General features: G+C 37.1%; 1 protein-coding gene across 2 annotated transcripts in view; it reads right to left on the reverse strand.

Moving 5' to 3' along the window:
- Positions 1-22,639, reverse strand: part of NALCN (sodium leak channel, non-selective) — a gene marked incomplete at both ends in the record, with an annotated part of 218,699 nt that overhangs the window by 46,983 nt on the left and 149,077 nt on the right. For both annotated transcript variants that reach the window (XM_084305464.1, XM_084305463.1), the window contains 2 exons: positions 4,301-4,442; positions 6,122-6,258. In XM_084305464.1, the coding sequence (XP_084161590.1) occupies positions 4,301-4,442; positions 6,122-6,258 (279 nt within the window). The remainder of the gene's footprint in view (positions 1-4,300; positions 4,443-6,121; positions 6,259-22,639) is intronic.

Below are 22,639 nucleotides of genomic sequence, written 5' to 3' on the forward strand. Positions count from 1 at the left end.
AAAATAGTTAATGAAAGGACAGGCCACTAAAAGACATGCTGGAACAAATTTCCACATTAAACAACAACATCTTATCAAGAATAGGTGGCATGTCTCAGCAGCTCACAAATGAAGCATCTATGATGCTAACCAAACATGCATTAACAGTTGTGGTCAATCTTGTGTGTTCAATGTGTGTTTGAAATAGTGAACAGATAAAAATAAAACCTTTCCCTGAGGTGTTGAAAACCACTAATTTCTACATAAACCAAGGGGACTTAATCTCCAAGGGAGTACTCAGACCCTTCCAGGATGAGGCTTGTAATTGGGTTGATGTTTTTGTCCCATTCCATCTAGCTTTAACAGATACCAGAAGGATCACATCTGGGGATGAAGCCAAATATCCTATAAAAAAGCAGATGCAAAGCTCAGCAGCCCACCTGCTAGGTAACACAGGTCATCATGAACACATCACCTTAGTGCTCTGTTCTGTGCATTGACTCCCCAAAGAATGCAGAATCCAGAACGAGGTCTGATGCTTAATATTCATTGTCCTCCATGGTAATGGCTGTGGCTACCTTTGAGATCAGCATTCCCTTTTTGACCATCATCTCCTGTCATACGGCCGCTGCTGTAACTAGGAAATCAGTGGGAGAGGCATATGGTGTGGGAGGATGAGCTTCCATGAGAGCTAGACCTCAATTATGGATGTTGGTCCCACAGGAAAAAGGAATAGCTATGAACTTCAATGCTTGCAGAACTAAAAACAAAACTCATACAAGTAAAAGGAAACAGGATGATAAAGGGGATGGAAAAGAGAAAATACATTTGCTACTATCCAGTTAATCTTAAAAATGCAGAAATAAAGGCACTAGCTTGTTTATAATATTTCAACTAAATGGAAGATGCTAAAAATCTGAGCTATAAACAATGTGGATATATTGAAAACTCTTTTGTTTTGTTTTGTAATTCAGTCCTGCTGTGCCACAGCTGTAGACATGCACATGGGCATATCTACATAATGAGCCACAGGCATTTTTAAAGTTCATCTCATAAGCCTGTCAGATTTGAAATATAATTTAACAGTGATGTGCTGTGTTGTGTGGTCAAAGATAAGTAACCTGTTCAGGAGCGTCCTCCTTGCAACATTTTTTAGCATGGCTTACTAAACATTTTATGTCTCTTATGAAAGTGCTCTGAGGTGTTTGTGCCTTCCTCTGATTCTAGTCTTGAAGTTACGAACCCAAGTCCAATGCTCAACAGCCAACTCAACTGTATTTTACTAGACACCTGATATGTTGTAAATCTTACAGTTTATTCGCTTTTGTCCCTTACAACTGGCTGTGACTGTCCCTGAGGCTCTTGTGAGAGCCATCACAGTGAGATGTCTTCATTTTCTGACAACTTCCTTTCTTCTCATCCACCCACTCACACAAAAATTATCCGTGTACACATATTTCATCCTGTTCTAAGAATTCACTGAAATATTGGTTAGCTAAGGAATTTCCCATCATATTGTGAATAATTTTCATACGGCTGTGGAAGTATAAAAGAACATTTCCCTCTGCCTTTGAAAAACTCCCCTTCTCCAACATCTACAATATTCATGTGATGCCATAATTCCCTATTTTTATTTTTTAACCCCTTCCTTCAACTTGTGGCCTGCAGGCCACATCAGAGAAGTCTAGAGGAGATCTGTGGCAGGATCAATGAGTTTAAGAAAGTTTGCTCAGCACAGCTCAAGGAAGGAGCAAAGGATGACCATCCTCTATTTCCAGCAGTGTTAATTTCAGAGAACCCCAGTCTTGCACATAATGTTACATATAGTCATAAACAGCTCAACAAAAGCATCATGGAGAAGCTGCCTACCAAGTGTCTGTAACTGAGACAGCCCAAATGTAGCTGGCATGTGATGTGTAAGAATGAATGTGGTATGGTCTGTCCTCACACATCCACTCATGCATTTAACTTAACCTAACCACACACAGTGAGAGAGAAATCTTAGGGGAGGTATACAACTTTAAGGGCATTAAGGTACCCAGAAGCCATTTTTTCTATTATTTTTTGTTAGTTTATTTCTTTGATATTGGTTTATAAATTTGGAGGAGTTAGAAAAACTTCTGGAACTCACAGACTTGACTAGAAAAAGGCACTACAGATGCCTGTTTTTCAAAACTGTTCTTTTGATTTGGCATAGATGAAAATAATTTCAAACTGGTTTTCATTTTGGTTATGGGTAACAAATAAATACTATTATTTTGAGAAGATAAATGAAAATCCACTCCCCACTTACAACTTAAAGCTGCTTTTCAAGGAAGTAGGTAATTACAATTCTGAAAAGACTTACTAAAGCTGTTATATAATAGAACATAGAACGATTTGCTTTACTGATAATGACAAATTATAGGTCAGATTGATTTTGAATGAAAAAAAAAATACCATAAATATAGTTGCACATTTTTGGAGAGAGAAAAAAAGAACATTCATGAAGTGGAAGTAAGGGAACATATGCATCATATACACTTCCAATCACTTCAGCAGATATGCAATGCAGAAATGCTATCTACATCCAGAAGACATTGGAGGAGCCAGCCATATTTCAGGCACCTCAAAGGAAGCAAAGAGTCAAATCTGCCAGCAGAATCCCACTTTTTGATTCTACCTTTTTTTTTTTTTTTTTTTTTTTTTTTTTTTTTTTTTTTCAGCAACTACAATATAAATGAGACATGAAAAAATTTCTGAAGCCACTGTCATCATGAGCAGTGGGAGAGCATCCTAGTATGAAATGGTATCAGTAAAATATTTTTTCAGGTTTCTTTTTTTACATACATGTAAGGTTTACATTTAAATGCAACCAGTCATTCCAATCTTGTTTTAAGGATAAGATATTTTTAAGAAGATTTGTCCATACAAAAGTAAGGTTGCTTTGGCAACTGTAACTATAGGAAGCCATAGTAATTACTTTCACAAAATCCTACCTAGTGCTTTCTCCCTCTTAATAGGAAAGTGTAAATACCTCATTTTAAGCTACATTTATCAGAAATATTACTCATCATTAATCCTACCTTTGAGCCATGGAAATACAAAAGTACATACTAAAAGCAGGTTGAATAGTGCAAAAACAATTTGTAAAAACTTATTTCAATTAAAAAAGTGAAGTCAGATCATGCATATTTGCTCTTAAAGGGAAGTGAAAAATTGAAAAAAATGTAACTTTCCATTTTCGTATTTCAAAATATCATTGAATAAAGCAAGCCATTTATTCACGTATCTTAAAAGACAATCAACAATGATTCACTTTTGTGAACAGCAGGCAGAAGAAATTAAAACTCCAATTTAATATACTTCAGCTATATATTAATGTGAACAGATTGATTCCTTCCCATGGACTTGTTTTCTGAATAATATTGCATCAGAGACCTCCCTCTCAGGCTGTGCTGTTCAGCTTTGGCTTACTGATGGCATAGACTACATTGGCCACAGGGGTGAGTTCTTGCACTGCATTAGGAGTGAAAATTAACAGTTTGTAAATAGGCTCTTTACATACACTATCAGATGAGTATTGCTTTCCCTAACTCTGCTTCCTGCCTGTATGAATGCTATCCTGAGTTTTAGTTGCAAACCATGTACTTCCACGGTACACACTGAGTTTTTTTCTGACCCTGCAGTTTTGCAAGGTGCCAGAAGCCACACACATTTACTCATGCTGCTGCACTGTTGTCATCATCATTCCAAGCAGTCCTGATATTTTTCAAACCCAACATTTATGCCAGTCCAGCTGGGAGACTATCACCATGTAACATAACGAGTTTCAAAACTGTATGTTTATCACCTGTTTCCTAGGAATTCCCAGGCCTATGCAGAGGTTAATGCCCTCTAAGTAACTAGAATAATTCTTAGATTTTTACATATCTCCACTGATTACACTTTACCTTGCTTCAGTGAGTGTATAAAGCACTGTAAAAGTAGCAAGACACTCAGAAATCCACTGTGATATTCATAAATTTTAATTTTCTACTAGCTTCGCAGTGATTAACAGCAAGACCATTTAAAAGAAAAAATAGGTTCATAAGATGGATGCTTTGAACAAAACTATGTATCACATCCTAAATTTTGAAGTCAAAGGAGAGAGAATTCAAACAAAATAAGGCTCTACTATGATGTCAGTTTTAGGATACCTAAATTAAGTATAGCATTTTATTCTGTGTTCAGTTGCCCTAGCTTGTGTTTGCTTTTATGTAATTTGACAAACTGAATAATCTGAGGTCTCTCCTCACAATACTCAAGGATAGACATATACTGCTGTGAATTCTTGATTTACCTTTTGGTCGATATATTTGTTTTCTTCAATTGCTGATCTTTTAGAGTGGTCACATGAGGAAGAAGATGCTGAAGGAAGCCTTCGCAGCAGACAGCTGGTATCTTGTTGCTGGCGATCAATAAACTGCTTCATAAAACTTTCCCTTGTGAACAAACAAAGGATATTGATAGATTAAAAACCCAGGAACAGTTATTTGCTTTCCTTTACAATGTGTCACAACCCATTAGTGCTAAGATAAACTGTGAGAAACAGATGTACTGACCTATAGATGTATAAATGGACAGAATGAAGAAAAAACAACTGATAAAACTTACATTCAGTTTATTAAAAGAATCTACAGCTGAATTGAGACCTGTGTGGCTTGCATGTAGCTTTGAAGAAAATAGTTTCACTCCATTTTATAATAACCATTTTATTTATTTATTTACCAAATAAAGTGCTAAATATTTGAAGTGCCTTTTGCAGTTTTTGGCTCTTTTGAGCTCATTACACAGTGAGTTGTTATTTCAATATAAATCAAATGCTGGTATAATCCAAAGGAAACATACTTCCTGCAAGAAATTGTTTCTTCAAGATTTCAAACAACATCTGTTCGTACAACTGCTTTGAATGCCAGTATTAAGGCACTTCAGCAATTCTGTGCCTCACATATGCCACGTTTAAAAAGTATTTCTGTTTACAAGAAACATACATTTATCTTGCTGTCTTTTAAATTTAATATCACTGCCCTGTTTTAAGCGTAAATTGACTATGTTGTAACTAATTTTTATCTGGAGAGGTAGTTTCATATAGTACAATAGCTTCATATTTAAAGATTTAGCATGGTCACATTTAGAGGGTACTGGGAAAAAAACATAGCTAAAAAGAAATTAAAAAAAGAAAAAAGAGGGAGACTGGGACAGCACACTCAATATATAACTAAGCAGTATTTTGGTACTAAGAACAAAGTTATCTGTGACTGTTTCCTTGAGGTTTGGAACTCTTTTTCCTGACCCTGTTCACCAACATTATTCTTTGCATTCATATAAGATGGTACAAACAGATCAAATCAGTTGTACTAGTATCCTTGTGAATTTAATCAGAATGTAATGTAATTTCAGAAGACAAATAAGAATGACAGCCATCTTTCACAGCATCCTGTCTCCAAGCATGTGCTCACTGGGGAGACTGGGATACCTACTCGGCCAGCCTGTGCTGTTTCAGCAGTCTCATCAGCCTGTATCTGCAGCAACAGCCCTTAGACTTCTGTAATACTTCTCTTTTCTTGGTACCACACCAATTAAAACAGTATTACTAATTGATGATCCGGTAGCCAACTGGGGGAAAGATCCTTTGTTAAGCTGAGTTTTACAGGAAAGTAGTAACAAGTGCACATCCAAACAGGGGACAAGGTCATCACAATGAAACTGCTGTTCGATGGCCTGCATTATCCACTCTTAATGATTTGCTGCCAGTTGATCTCATCTTTAAAAAGCCACATGAGAATTGATTAGACTTCTAGCTGTCCATTTCAGCCAAGAACCTAAAACCCAAATGGGAGGGGAGGCGCAACAATGTAGTTTTCAATCATATTTTATTTGTGTTGGTTTCAGTCAATCTAGTTCCTTTCATGAATGTTATAATGAGTGCTAGGATTTTATTTTTTTTAAGTAAAAGTAAGATAAAAATAGAATGTCAGCTCCTTTCAACTCTGTTAATGCTGTTTCAGTTCTGATTTTCTGAAGTATCTGCTTCATCCATAAGCAAAACAGTTAAATATTTTTGGAACTCTGTGGCACCAGACCAGCTTATGGTATATTAGCAATGGGAATATTTCAATACCTTATTTTTGGAACTGTGAAATCTGAAGGAAGCTTGGAGATTTTCACCATTTGTGGCCTGTTTGGAAATTTTTCAAAGATGCGTAGACGCAGTGGAAGCTTCTCTTTTGTATCTGCATTTGCTTCACTTTGCTTCAGCTAAAAACACGGAAATGAAAAAAAAAAAAAAAAGAAAAGAAAAGAAAAAAAATTGCTCTGTAATATTGCAGCCTTGTTTTTCATAATTCAAATAATAACAGCAATTATATAAAGAAACAGAAGATGGCAGCAAAGAACTACAGAGGATAAATTTGGTACTCGGGTTTATTGGTCTGCTTGTGCTAGAAGCTGACAAATTCCAAACAATATCATGCCTTTGACTGAAAGTCATAAAATGGGAGGATTGCTAATAATTTTAATTTTAAAATATGAAACATATTAATGCCCTATTCAATATGGTTGTTTCTATGTTTCCTTCACAGTTCCCTAACACTTTATCAAGGAAATAAACATCCATGCTCTTTTCTTATTAGTCACATCTTTCTGTATTTCTTGACAGCCCTAAAATATTCCAATAGAAAACAGCATTTATAAAGGGAGTAATTTTAAAGAAATCCAGCTTTCGGAACATGGAAGTAACAGGAAAATTGCATTTAGATGAGTATTAAAAATAATATCAAAAGACTCAAAAGAATCCATCTATGTCAGCAATTCTGATACTGAGCTGCAGCAAATCTAATAATGAACATTGCACTTGTAAATATCCACAAACAGTTATGCCAAGGAATACCACACATTTAAATACAGATAAGGCAGATACACTGATGTGGACAGATAATGGATACATCTAATGATATAAGATAAAATAGATTTGATATGGAGATATGAATTGTAAATTGTGATTCCTGAATTGTGATTACTGCATTTGCAACTCAACTGTGTCATAACAACAAAATACCAAGTCAGAAGGATTCAGTAAAACACGGTTGTTTTTATGTTTACATTAAATGGGAATTTAAACGTTAAATTTCTATCTAGTTCTATATATTCAAATATCATGTACCATTTCAGTTAGCACACATCTAATTGAGATTATTTAGATACGAAGTTTAATTCTTCTTTCCATGCCAGCTTGTGAGCACAAGCTTAGGAGCTTATACTTTAAAACAGAGATGCCCAATCAGCACCTGCAGGGAATACTGCTGATAGGTATCAGCTATAGATTTTTACCATGGTGAACTGCCCAGGAAGTTGAATGAAGTTTTAACTCCCATTTGCACTGCCTTGTGTAATCCATGCTTCCACCGCATGCTATAGAAGAAGAACTGCTCTGCTGCACTGTCATGCTATCAGCAACATCACCACTTCCAGCCACAGGACAGCTTAAACTGAAAATCGATTCATATTCGGCTGGATACAAGTTGTCATGTGGACAGAAAACTGTATGAAGTGCTACAAACAAAGATTAATGATTAATGGTAAAGCACAGGGTCAGAAGAGAAGGGGAATGGAATATTGTATAAATCTGTATTATGTTCGGTCCTACTTAATTGCTTCATTAATGATCCTTAAAAGGAAGAAATTATGACATTAATGAAATTCAGTTGATATTAAAATGTGGAGTAAAATACCACGGTGGAGAAAAAAGAGGACAGATATAGAAGTAGGGGCAGGAAATAACAAAGACTGAAAATAATTCTATAGCAAGAATAAGAGCAGAAACTAAACCAGAACTTGTACTTCAATACAGCATCAAAAGGGCAATTCGGGCACCAATTATGTTACCAGCCAAAGATTGGTTATGCATTATACAGTCTTAGAAAATTGTACAGAAGTTCACAGCTCCTCTCTCTGCTGCTTTGAGGAGCCTGTACCAGGGTAAGCATTCTATTCTGAAGCCCATTTCAGCAGTCTCACACGGACAAGCCAAAACCGTGCAGAAGAGAGACATGAAAAAAAGGAGAGAGCTACAGAAACCAACTGGAGTGGGAGAGAAAAAAGGAGTGAAAGACTAAAGGGGACAGATATTTATATTTCAGCAACCACACCTGATAGTAAAAGAAGGGGAGGAGATGTAAAATTGTGGAAGAAATATTTGAAAACATATTATTTCAAGAATATGATAGCGTGACCCAAGTATAGGAATTAAAGGATGAAAATAGGGATTTTTTAGGCTGAGAATAAAGATTAATATAGTTACAAAGAAATCTAGGAGTGTTCAGAAAGGTCTCTGGAGGGAAGTGCCTCATCATTCCAGATTCAGGTGAGACAGAACCCTTGAAATGCCAGCGTACCACAGAAAGAAATCCTTCACTGTCACAGAAATGAATCAAATTATCTACCAGGGCTTTTCTGCTACATTGTGCTGTTGAAAAGCTTTGGGAGGGAGTAATTTTTAGAAGAATAAAGAGTTTTGAGTTTCTGCTAGTTTGCTTTAGTGAGAAATCACTGTATAAATAGGCAGATTCTGGCACGGACAAATAATGTCCCTTGCAGCTATGGACTCCCATTCACAGAAGTCAGCGTACGCAGAATAGAGCACACACCACAGATTGCAATGTTGCCTGAAGTCTCAGTGCAGAACAGATCGGGGAGAGCTTGGAAACAGGGAACTGTATAGCTGAAGTGATAAGCAAGGGAACAGAAATATCCCCCTCCTAACAAGGAGAATGATCCAAGATAGACTTTAAAATAACCTAAAGTCAGAGCAGTTCTACCGAATCTCTCTCCAATTACTCATGCTGTGATAATATTACATGTTGGGGAGCGTGAAGCATTTAGCTTCACTGAATTCTTCTCTACACATTTAGGGTGTAATTGTTGCTCTGCATGACACACATCCCATTTTGTATTGCTGCTTAAATCCTTTACATTTCAACTTTCTTTAACACATAACAAACACATATATTTTTAAAGGTACAGGGTTTTAAAGGTACAGGATTATGTTGAAATATGGTGATGGTGGTGCAGAATGTTTCTAGCAACAGCTAAACCCAAAATAAAATACCAGGACTTTGTTTCTATGATTTTTTTTTTTTTTTAGTTATTATTATTATTATAATTAGCAAGGAAATGTGCATGGTCTTGATTGGTACTGCTTGGCTCTTGTCTCCAGCTCCTAAGAGCCTATTGGAAGCAGTTCAATGACATTTTGTCAGCCTGGGTTGGCAAAATTCTCGTGTGCCTGCTAGAACAATTCCTGTAAAGCCACAGAAGGAATTTATGTCTATTTTCACTATTTCCATGGTGCTTAAGTTTATAAGGGCAGATTTAATGGCACAATGCATACAGTACTACTGTCTGTTCTGAACCTAGATCAGAAGTTATTAAAACATCACCTAAATGGTAGGGAGTGATGGAGAGGAAATCTTAAACTGGGATTCCACTGGATAATAGCAGTTGAATAACACATTCAGATACAGGCCCAAGGCACCAAGATATCTATATCTGGTTCACGTAACTATCTCAGATGAGTACAAAAGGCAGCTGATAGAAATTATTGATGGTGTTTAGATTTATTTTTATTTTTTCCAGAAAGACATGATGGCCACACTTCCATTTGGTTCAGAGCAGTTTGAAGTGAATCCCCAACTATCTTTACTTGCTATTTGGTGATTTTGTGAGTCGTGTTGGTAAGCAAAACAGATTATTTTTGGAGGAAACAGAACTGCAAGCTCCACTCCACCCTTGTTGAATACAAATGCAATCCCAATCACTAAGACTGATGGAAGGATCAGAACAAATGGCTGCTTGTTAGGGTAGCTTCAAACCCTTTGTGTAATGGGGCATTTAGTGCAGTGTTACACCAAATCAATTATTTAGCAAACACACATACAAACACCCTGAACTGCATCTCCTGTAACTGTGGTGCATCAGCTGCTGCATTGTTGGTATTCTCTCCCATGACACAGTTCAGGGCATTAATGGGAGATGACTTCATTCATAATACTACATAATACTACAAAATATTTATTTGTGTCTTCAAGGCTTCTTTATAAAAGGGCGACTGTTAAAATCACCAAGACCTGGGCCCTTAAAACCAAAGAGAACCTGTAAGAAGTTGTTCTAAACACATAAAGTATGGTGGTGAAAATGGAAGAAGAAGGTAGAGGCAGGGGGAATAAAAGAGACATCAGGTAGTGACTAGTGAGAAATAGGGGCAGGGTCAGCTCTTTAGCACATACCCACACCGGTTATGGTCAAACATGTGAGCTGGGATGGTCAGCAAAGCAATTGCCCAGCTGGAGATAACAGCCTTCCCAGCAGGATGCTGGCATCTCCCACATAATCATGCTAGTCCAGCCAGGCCAACAGAGCCACAGCACAAGACCATCCCTCCTACCTGCCAGCTACAAAGACTCTCTCATCCATGTCTTAGAAACTTAAGTGATGACATTTAAACTTTTGTATAATATGCTGTATTAAAGTAATCAAGTCACACACTATACACTGTTATATTGAACCTGAATAGACCAGTAAAGCAACAAATGGTGCATCTACATTTTTTTTTCTGTCTTAAAGGACTGTAGTACTATAATCTCACAGATCTCAATCACCAAAATTGTGCTTGGGGCAAAAGTAGCAAGTTCTTTTCAAGTGTGTACTGCGGCTTCTTTGATAGGCAGGAGCTAACAGCCTGGGACATTGAAGTGCTCTGGGGTCAGGTAATATAAATGTGATGACTTTAACAGTTCAAAGAGCTAAGGTGAGTATCTGTTCATATCACCAATTTGCATTTAGAGACAGAAATATCCTTAAAAGTAATGTTCTTGGCAAGGCAAACTGAAAGCTCAAATTTAATACAGTCATTGAGTTTCTAGGACATTGACACATTGGTGGGAACATGCCAGAGGAAGAACAGAGTTAATCATATCCAAAGGGATAAGATCTACCCTTCCTAACTTTTATTTGTTTCTCTATTCAGTTAATTCTGATTGTGGAAGAAGAGCTAGTAACATGCAAAACGTAAAGAATGAAAGATGTGCTTTTCATGTAGTCTGTGAAATTCACTTAAATATTGCATAAATATCTCAATGAAATTAAATAATTATGAGAAATGTACTGCGTTGCTCAAACTCTTGTCATTTCAGTTGACAGTTTTCATAACAGGCTGAGATCAATCATGTTCAAAATTAAAAGCTGTGCAACTGATGTACACACAGTTTATTTAGGAACTGGCCAGCTGCCCAGAGTACTTTCATGGTGAGTGTGGAAAGTTCAAGCTGTTGGAGAAAGTTCAGGGGGTCTCTCTACAGGATAGCTTTAAATTAATATTGCTTGGTACATTAAAGTGCACTGCTATATATAATTTTTTCACTGGAAATATCCTCTAGGGGCTATATTTGAAGCATACAGTTGCTATACACTATCTGTGCTACCCTCTTAGTAGGATATGCTCTGTGCTTCTGTACCACAAAATTTGAGCATGATACAAATACAGGAGGGGATGAACAACATTAAAGACTGATACCAGCTCCTATCCAACAGTTTTCCATATTTTTTTTCTCATCCAAATTTTCGTATTTATCAACACCTGATTTGTCAACAGCAACTTTGAATGAAATCCAAGTAATTAGTAATGCTAATTATAGCATTAAATGACACATTAAATTAAACAATTAAAAATCAGAACGGTGGGTTAAATGAGCTGCCTTTTCCCCTTCTGTTATTACTCTGAAGCCACATAGATCTGATAAATTTCTGGACATGAATGAGAGCTGAGACAAGAAAACATGTATGTGGGTAAGCTTTCACAGCCCAGACTCAGCTCTGGCACAAATTTGTGCCAACACATTGTACCTATATTGGATTCAGATTCAAGAGAAATCAAAAGTTGTAATGTAATGTAAAAAATACTAGTATTTACACCTGTAATTCCAATAAAAATGAAGAAGCAGCTCAATTTTGTTTGAGCAAACTGCAACATGAAAATAGAAAGGCAAAAAACGATCTGAAAATTAAGGTAAAAAATACTGACAAAATGCAGTAGTTTGAATTTGGGTAAAAGTAACACTTTCAACACACACACAAAAAAAAAAAAAAAAACAACAACAAAAACACAGCACTTATGACATGTAGATCCTACTAGGTTTATCTATAGTGCTAAATAAAAGGCTACCAAGGGCCTAACCTTTCCCTAGAGTCCTGCCAGCTGACTTCAAACATACTTCATAATATTTGGCTCTTGGTTTCTCTGGGACCCTTGGGATGACCTTGAGACATAATTGTAGTAGTTACATTTCTATGCATTTTCCAGTTCTTCAAGGCACCTGAAATAAAGTGATAGTTTTTATGTGCAATTCAGCTGAGTCACATTTCTGTGTTATGAAATTTGGGTTGTGAACTGCCTACTCTAAGAGAGACAAGAACTTGCAAGTTTGCCTGAAAGCATGAGGCTTGCTGGGAGAGCATGACAAGGACTGAGTGGCTTAGAGGTGATAAACCTGGTGAAAGCTTGTCCATGCTTCCTTTGAAAGCAGTCCCTCAAGTGAACTATTCCCTAAACTACTCCCAACGCATTGTCTGGGAGAAAGTCCAGGAAATCCAGATGGAGGCCCAAGACAGAGCCAGCCATGAGCAAACAGTTAAGCAGAATGCATAGACAAGGGCTCTGTGTTTCAGCTTGCTGTAGCTGTCTTGTCCTCTTTTAGTTAACAATCTAGATGTACCAACTCTGCATTTTGCCCTTTGGGCTCACCTAAACAAATGGGGACATTGCAGGCAATAAAAAATTCTCCCATGTAGCAACTATAAAACAGAACCTAAATTGATTTTAACCACATTCTGTGGTGCCTTGGGGAATTTTCACTGAAATGTACCAAAAAATATGATTACAGTGGTGCTAGCATTCACAGCAGAGACTGCACTGTTGATAATCAAAGGGTAAAATAAACTGAAAAAGTTCCTAGCTTATGGAGGAACAAGATTGCACATGTATTTCTCATATGCACAAGATTATTTTTTTTTTAATAAACAACTTTTATGTGTCACAGGGTTTATATGCTGTGTGTAGCATGATTGGATGCTGTGATTGCTATTTCCCAATTGTTCATTTAAGTAACTTTTTCCTCAATTTTGCATGAAGTCTCCCAAATTAATAAGATATTGAGGAAAGTATCACAAATGTGTTTTCTTAATAACTTCCTTTCAGTAATTGTAACTCCTATCGGTTCTTCACGAACAAATGCTGCTGAAAAGATGTGATTGCAATTCAAATGGCATAAAACTCCTCTGGCAAAACTCGGCTAAGATTTAGTCCATTTATTTAATAGAGGACAGGAATCCAGTGTGTCAGAAAGTTTCCCTTTGATTGAGATAAATGATTTTTCCAGAGCTATTACTTCATATTCTCTACAAGCTTGGACAAACATTGCTATGTTGATTAAAATTCAGCTGCTCTTCCATTTTTTTACCCTATCTTTTGGTGACAAGAATTGTATTTAATCAAAGAAATGAAATCTGTGATTCTGCATAGTCAGTGACCAGATTCAAGGCCTACGAATGTGCTTACCAGAGCAGATTCAACCTCCATGCCTTCAGACTGAAGTACCTACCTCAGTTAATTGCATTCTGGTTGTTTTAGTCTCTCTTTACAGCCAAAAGACACAAGGACACACTTCTTAGAGGTCAGTTCAGATATTGGGTTTGCTATGTCTTTCAGCCATGCTTATCTTTTTTCATCAACTAAACAGGGAACTTAAATCCGGTATGTTCTTTAAGTCACATGTGTGATGCCCAGTGAAATAGACAATGGAAATGAAACATACATTTAATGCTAACATGCTAACTGTTCTTTTAATAGCTTTTTCACATATAAATTGCATCTTTGCCACTTACATATTAATAGGGCAATTTCTTTTGTGATAAGTAGCAGAAATATCTGTTTCCATACAAAGGTTACTGAGTCACAGAAGAATATCCATTATAATAAAAACATGCATTACATGGTCCGTTTCATCAGAAGAAACTGCTTGAGTCCACCAAAACTAGGCAACATTATTTGTTATGAACTATATGTCCTGATAAATAAGCAACTAATACATTCTCAAGTGAACAAATGCACAAGATGTATGATTTCTGCTCTTGTACAAACAGAATCATTCAATATTGACTAGGTACAATGTATTAATCTTCCAAGACATATGGCAAGATTAATTACAATCTGAACGGGTGCTTCTGTCTAGGAAGCAAAGGAGGTAGCATTGCAGGGAAATTCAGAGACTCTTAATGTTTGCTTACCTATTCCAGACCCTGCACAAAGGAAGATTCATGGAGGTAGCTCTGTAAATGGTGCTTACCAACATGTCAAGACATACAAATTCATCTGCCCTGCTGGGTTCACAGAAAAATAGGGCCAATCTGGGAAATGATAATTACAGACAGACTTTCAAAGGTTCTCACCACAGGCAGCTCCCATTTAGTTAAAAAGGAGCTGAAGAGAACTGGGCTGTGATTGACCAAGGAAGTCATCATCTTGACCTCCTATCAAGGTACAGACAGTGAGAAGCATAAAAAATGCAGAATGGTACTGAGGTCACATGGATAAAAGACTCAGTCTGCAGGGAATCTGTGTGTCTCTGCTCACAGCCTGACAAAAAAAAAAAAAAAAAAAAAAAAAAAAAGTAACTTTCGATACCAAATTAGAGGAAGACTGGAATTTGATGCAAAAATTGTATTCCTTGTAATTCATATAGGCTGATTAATTCATTGTCCTGGGAATTACACAGAATGGATCATGAGTAAACTGGTGTGGAAATACAGCATATCCAACTTGATATATTCCAGAAGCCCTGGGCTTCTCTATGATTCTATTTTTGGTGATAGTTATCTGACCCAAAACAATTTTTCAATTGCCTTCAACTTCACTGTTTTATGCCTGCATCTGCCATCTCCTGATAACTTGTACTTTCATTCAAACCATTACTGGGCTCTGCTAGATTCTTTGAGAGGGCAATTTATATAACTTAGATTTAAGCTAGTATTTGCAATCAACATGGTGAACCAAGTTCTGCAATTGGACATCCATAACACCGAGCAAAAATAACTGAAGTTGAGAAAAAAAGTCATCGCTGAAGCTTGAGGCCAGAATACAGTATATTTCTTTAAACAAGAACGACTTCGTCTTTGCACAAATGAGCTGCCCCTTGCTTTTTCAGTGGTTTCTTTGTTTTTAATCAGAGGCAGTACATTTTACTTGACACAGCTGCCCTGAGTTTTAGATTCATTGCAGTTTTACAGTATTTCTCCAGTACAGAAATTTACACAGAAAATCAATTTAAACAAAGGACATGAAGAAGCAAACCTATATGAGTAATGATGGGAAGGCCACAGAGGCTGATGCAAGCTACTTCAGAAACCTTGGCTGGACTAGGTGAAAAGATAGTTTGGTGTTACTAGCTGGCCTTTCTACCATACAAGTTTGCTGATGAAATTTTAGCTGGGGCTGGAATTATGTATCCTGCTTTTCCCTTTCACTGGCAGTGGGGATGGTTCTATTTGTGTTCATGTGATGATGGATTGCATCTTTGGAGAGGAAGATATGGCATGAATTCTCCCTTAATTCTGAAATAGTGCTCCCATTTGTTGGATATTATGCAGCAAAAACTGTGTGTGCTTCCTCATCTTCTGTCATGTTTTTAAAAGATTGCCTGATTCATTCTTGAGGAGCTGTAAAGAGAAGTCCTCTGAATTCTAAGTGGAAAATAAGTGACTTACACTCAGGAACCTAAAAATCTCAACAAAAAAAAATAATGAATTCACCCTTCTAAGCAGCTAGCTTTTTTAGTTAGTGAGCAAAGAATTAATTCTCATGCAAAGCCTCCAGTTTTGTAAGGATTATAGAATCGCAGAATCACAGAATCATATAAGGTTTTAGATTGGAAAGGACATTAAAGATCATCTAATTCCACTCCTCCTGCTGTAGGCAGGGACACCTCCCACCAGACCAGGTTGCCCAAAGCCCCATCCAGCCTGGCCTTGAACACCTCTAGGGACTGGGCAGCCACAGCTTCTCTGGGCAACCTGTGCCATTGCCTCACCACCCTCAGAGTAAAGAATTTCTTCCTTACAGCTTATTTAAATCTACCCTTTTTTAGTTTAAAACCACTACTCCTTGTCCTACCACTACACTCCCTGACAGAGTCCCTCCCCAGCTTTCCTGTAGCCTCCCTTTTAGGTAGTGGAAAATTGTTATAAGGTCTCCCCAGAGCCTTCTCTTCTTCAGGCAGAACAACCCCAACTCCTTCAGCCTGTTTTCAAAAGAGAGGTGCTCCAGCCCTCTGATCATATTTGTGACCCTCCTCTAAACTCATTCTGAGATGTCCATATCTTTCTTGCGCTGGGGGCCTCAGAGCTGAAGGCAGCACCCCAGGTGGGGTCTCACGAGAGCAGAGGGGGTAAATCATCTCCCTTGACCAGCTGGCCACTCTGCTTTTGATGCAGCCCTGGACATGGTTGGCGTTCTGGGCTGCAAGTGCACAAAGGATACAAAGGCTGTTGTGTACAGTGTTTACAGAAGTACACAGATCCACAAGCTCCTATGGGCCTAAGACACAGTTCAGAAAAGGCAATGCAAACTTGCATGACACAAATGAACGCCAAAGAAAATACAGCATGGATTTGCAATTGCCATCAAAATAATGAGTAATGCTATATAAGCCCTCTCCTTCCTTCCAAAGACCAACATGATTGTTCCTTGCTTCAGAGGAAGAAGCATCTAGAATCACTATGTGCACTTGCATTTTTTTCTTAGGTATCAATGAAATAAAACAAAAAATAAAGATTAGATGGTGATATAAAAGCCAGGTAAATATTTCCTTCCCTACTGATATAAAATGAAGCAGCAGCAACTTACATTTATATTTTTGTTACTGCTATTCACACATTCATAGCTAATCGAATTCCCATCTCTCCTCCTTGAAAAGTGTGTGCTTTGACTATGATCATTGACTAGAATTTTCAAACGTCCTCATTTGATACAATAAAACCTTCCTCCAAGAGAAACCCTCTTGAATCAAATGTGTGTTCTTGATAAATAATACAGTACTGCAAACACCAGGGAGTGGCAACTTCTGAATTAACACTCAGATGTTTATTTTACCACTGGGCATAAATATATAAGCCAGAATTTACGATCCAGTTATACTGTTTTTTTTTTAAAAAGGATGGTAGATAAGGTAAGAGGTGGAATAAACAAAGGTGGAAGCTACAACCTTCAGGGAGACTTTCAAAATTTTTTTAGTTACTCAAAAGTAAAGACTCTGGCACAAGTAGTTTTCCAGCTGACCACATTTTTCAGTTTTGGAAGGACAGCTTGTTTTCTAAAAATGGAAACATCCTCTGTTAAGTTTTAAAATAGCACTGCTTTAAATACTCTGTATATGGCCTGTGAATGGAGGACCAACATGTGTTTTTGAACTTCCTAGTATCTTCCCTCTATGATGAAAAGATGGATTTCATCCATATTATGTAGTACTTAAAATTCAGTTTGGAACCATTATTGCACTTTCCATTTGTTAATAAAATGTGCTCAACACTTATCTTTCCTACCAATTGTTAAAAATCCATTTACATGGCATCAGATATAATGGAAAGGTAATTTTTCATTTTTATTCTATTTTGTAGTTATTTCCCATTTGGAATTACCTTAAGCACTATCCTCAGAATAATAATACTCTGGAGGCAAGAGTAACTAGGCTTTAAAAAGCTCCTTGATTTTCACACACACACTCCATTATATATATATAATGTCTTGCCAAGAGTGTGTTTAAATTAGATATACCAATTATAACACCTTGTTCACACAATATGTTCACAAAAAAAAAATATCCGTATGCTGAAACTCCTACTTCAGTGATGAAACCTCAGCACCCAAAATTTGGAAGTGGCAAGTTCGATGCTACTGTTGAAACTGTCATTGGCATCTTCCTAGATCTGCTGAGTGCCTGGTGGTGCTTGGGGAAAGGCATTAGGATCAGGCTCTGTGCTCTGACCAGCCCAGCCCTATCAGGGCTGGATTAGGAGTACCTCGATTTTTTGCCTTTTAGCTCTTCACTGGATCCTAAGGAAGGAGAGGAGAGGAGAGGAGAGGAGAGGAGAGGAGAGGAGAGGAGAGGAGAGGAGAGGAGAGGAGAGGAGAGGAGAGGAGAGGAGAGGAGAGGAGAGGAGAGGAGAGGAGAGGAGAGGAGAGGAGAGGAGAGGAGAGGAGAGGAGAGGAGATAAACTAAAAAGAAAAAAGGAAAAAAGGAAAAAGGAGAAAAAAGAAACAAGAAAGATAAAAAGGAAAAAGAAAAAAAAAAAGAAAAAAGGAAAAGGAAAAAGAAAAAAACAAAACACAAACAACAACAACAACAACAACAAAAAAAAAGAAAACAAAAAAGAAAACCCCCTTAACACTTAAAGTGTTAACCATATTCACACTTGGGTCACCAAGTGTGAATATGGTTTTGCTCCTCACTGAATAAAGGAGTTGTTAATAGTTCTGCCAAAATGATGCTTGCATTGCCAGGATAGTGACACTCCTTAGTATTAATAGGAGTAAGGTCAAAACTGAATGAATAATGACTGTGTCTGGATGGCCTGGACTTCCCCTAGAAACAGCATGCTTTCAAATACTAAGCTGCTTCGCCAGAAATACATCTGAGGAGTGGAAATGGAGACATAGAGGAGGCAAAAAGATGGACTCCCTAGAAAACAGCAAGCTGAAAGCAGGGAGGCAGGACTTTGATTATTTCAGACTGTCTTGCTAATATATATTTTTTTCTGTTATTGACAAGATGTTTGTATTTCTTGTTGAAAAAATGCATTTTCCAGGAAGTGGTGTTATAGAAATTCTATCCTATGCTTAGAAAAATCTTAGAGGTTTTGCAATGGATATTAAATATGACTTATTCCAAGATGTGTTAGTTAAACTGACAAATGTTCTTGCAAATGCAGAACACTTTAAATAGGCTTACCCAGTGAACTGAAAGTTTGGTTCGATTGTAAAGCTGTATATATAGTTATACAAAAAGAGAATACAGTGGAAGTAATAACAGGCACCTCAGGAAGGAGAGAGCACTGAGGAATTGTTTGACTGGAATGACTACACTTTGTAAGGGGCATTGTAGTCAAGTGGCAGATTCATAAATATCTCTTCACATAATGCATAGTAAAATTTATCGTTGCTACTGCACACTGTAAATGGTGAAATATACATAGATTTGAAGATAGATTTAACAAATACATGTATGTGCGAGAACTACTAAACAAAAATACACCATGTTAGGCACAGAAGTTCCCAAGCCACATATGCCTGGAGAAAGTGAGTATCACTGAAGTATGAAATATCACTGGAGAATGAAATATTACTCACTGTGTGCCTTCGCTGTTCTTCTACTATTCCCCACACATCTTTATTGGCCACTGCCAGAGACTGGATATTGAACCAGAACGATATTTTTTTTCCCCCATTACAGCTGTTGTTACATTCTGAACCTACAGGTTCTTCCTTGGAAGAACCTTCATAATAACCTTTTTCTCATCATGAACCTTCTCATAATAGACATTTAAGCACAATAGTGGCATTACTTTTTTACCAGAAATATTGCTAGTGAAATTGTATCAGTCATTGGTCAGAAGAAACCTTCAAGTGACTGTCAGTGACTTTCCTTTCCTGGTTTTCCTTTCAGATGACTGCAATGTTGGTACCAATCTAACTAGAGCTAACAGGGAGACATGGGTTACCAGGAACTATCCTTGCCTCAGAAATAGGGGTTCCTAAGGGAAAGGGCTGCAGAAGGCTTCCCTCTGATGTCAGTGACCATCATCTTGCAGGAATAACATCAAGCAAAATCGTACTCAAGAGCAGTAGTTTTAGGGTAGAGGCACAGCATGACTTATATTTGAACTTGGTATAGTTGGGTGACCAAAATAAATTATTTTAATGATAACTTTTTCTCTAAGGACAGTCCACTGCCATTATAAACAAGAGATGCATGTAAGTACCACACACCATTCTGTTACCGACAATAGATAAAATAATCTTGTGGAATTACAACATGCCTGGTGAAAAAAAAAAAAAGAAAAAAAAAAGTACTAAACACAAGAAAGTTCATTAGAGGTGCTGTGTTATATATGGCACCATAGGAGCTGTTAAAACTCGAGAATTTTTTTTGTTGTTGTTTTGTTTTGTTATTTTAAGAAGCAGCATTCTTATAAGGCATGCATACAAACTTTCAAGCTTTGGGAATACGTTCAGCACTTACATAAAATTGACCTGATTTTGAAAGGGATCTGTTGTCATTCTGCAACCTGCAAAAATCGGGGCACTTTGAAAAATTCTGTATATTTGACAAGTTTACTGTGTGTGGGTGGGTGTGCACACCTGCATTCACATATGCATACATAAGGAAGGTATTTGTAGGAGCAGAAATGAAGGAAAACTTTAATGATTCTGCAACAATCTGTGCATATGTGCCAGTAAATTCAAAATCATATAAGCTGCTAGTATGTTTATACGTTTGAAAGAAAAAATATATATTACATTTTTATGGTTCCACAGGAAAGCAGACACAAAATATACATTTAGGATACGATAATCAGATGCCTAGAACAGAAAAACATGCATCTGCAAAAACACTTAGGAGGTCTTCGTATTCTTTACTCTTTTCAAATAGCATAAAAACAACTGCAAAAACAAGAGCTTGTCCTGACATTTTGATCAGTGCTTTTTTGCCCCGAACATAACTGCTTCCACCACTGCCCAGAGGGTACCTCATCTTCCCAGAACTCGCATGTTATTTTTAGTTCAGAATGGAATGTAGCACACTATAAGCATTCTACCTGCCCCAAGGCACTGCTGGTATAACCAAAAAATATCTGTTCAGAGTCTTTTTTGAATGGTTTTAAAGACAAATATTAAGATTCTTTACCTTTTTTGACATTTTTTTTTCCATTTTTTTTTTTTTAAAACTGTGTGTGATATTTTAAACAAGACTGAAGTACGTTTCTTTTCAGAAGGATATGGTCAATGCAAGTGACAGTTTGCCTCTCCATTCTTCGTTGTGACCGCATTGTACCTTTTCTACTAATTCCTTGTGTTAGTCTGCTCTCCCATCCTAGTTTTTAGCCTGATGCCTGGAACCCTCTGGTCTGTAAGTTAGTGAAATCAATTGCTATTGGCTTGTATGTTTAATAGCTGTACTTCTACAAACATATTGCTTCAATATATAGGGACATTATATGAACCTAAAGTGACTGAATTTTGAATTATTTCTCCAGTAAAAGTTGCTCTGTGACACTAAATTAATTTCTGTCAACTGTAAGCAATTAATTAAGTAACCTACCTTAGGTACGTGAACTCTAGCTGAGGGAAACAATGAGATGGAGAAAAAGAGAAATCTGAAAAGGACAATTTAGGATACCTAAGATCTCACGCTGTCTCTGGGGAAGTCTATTCCTCTCTGTTGCTCACAGAATGGAGGCAAAAGCTATATTGACAAGGCCAGAAGTTAGAGAATGTGAACCCAAGCCTTAAAAGTCAGCTCCTATAGGACTAGTGTCAGTGAGTTTTATCAAGATTTGGGCTTTAACATTTAAATGATTAGCTGTGAGCATTTATAACTTAAAATTCTGTATACCATTTTACGATGGCTTTTATTTAGTTTAAGTATTTACATGACCGGCTCAATCTAGTAGATATGTCACTGGTTTTAAGGTAAGATAGGTAAGGATTACACTACCTCTAGTAGTGTAAAATAGAAATTTGTTTGTTTGTTTTTTTGTTTGTTTCTTTTCTATCAGGAAAAAGAAACACCTTGAAAGGTTTCTAGAATAGCTTGCAGAGCCAAACAACTAGTATCATTTCACTATGCTGAGTTAGTGGCACTGTTCCCACTATGGCAGTATAAACCCATTAACTGAGATCTACTTTTTTGCCTACTGCTTTCAAAGGAGCTGGGCAACCACCAACAATATAAAGTTTAATGAGAGCAGGTGACAGATTCTGCACCTTGGAAAAGGCAACCCTGAATATCAGACACATGGTCTGATTTTTGGGTGGTCTTGTGCAGAGTCAGGAGCTGGACTTGATGATCTTTGTGGGTCCCTTCTAACTCAGGATATTCTATGATTCTATTCATAAAAATGTAAATTATATTACCTGGTTATGTGAGGGTAAAATTCAATCTGCATGTATCATGCACCTTTTTCTTCAGCACACAGTCATCACAATCTAAACACTTATGCAAAGAAGGAGAAAGTATGTGGATCCCTTTTCTCTGCTATCTCCTAGCAAAAGCCCTCACCAGCATCTATTAATTATTACAGATATTCCAACATTGTTTAGAGATTTCAGCAGAGCCTGGGGCCACACTGTGCCAGACTTTATCTGTATCAACACACTTTAAACATGCCTTGTCTGTCTTCATGATGTTAGAATTTGAATTCACCAAGACACAGGAAGATTGGACTGTAAGAATTTCTGTTATCCGTTTGGCAAAAGGCTAGCATTTCACTCATATTGAACTTGTTTTATTCTTTAAAGTGATAATAAGAAGCCTCC

Source organism: Netta rufina (assembly GCF_964035555.1).
Source record: "Netta rufina genome assembly, chromosome: 1".
Lineage (NCBI taxonomy): Eukaryota > Metazoa > Chordata > Aves > Anseriformes > Anatidae > Netta > Netta rufina.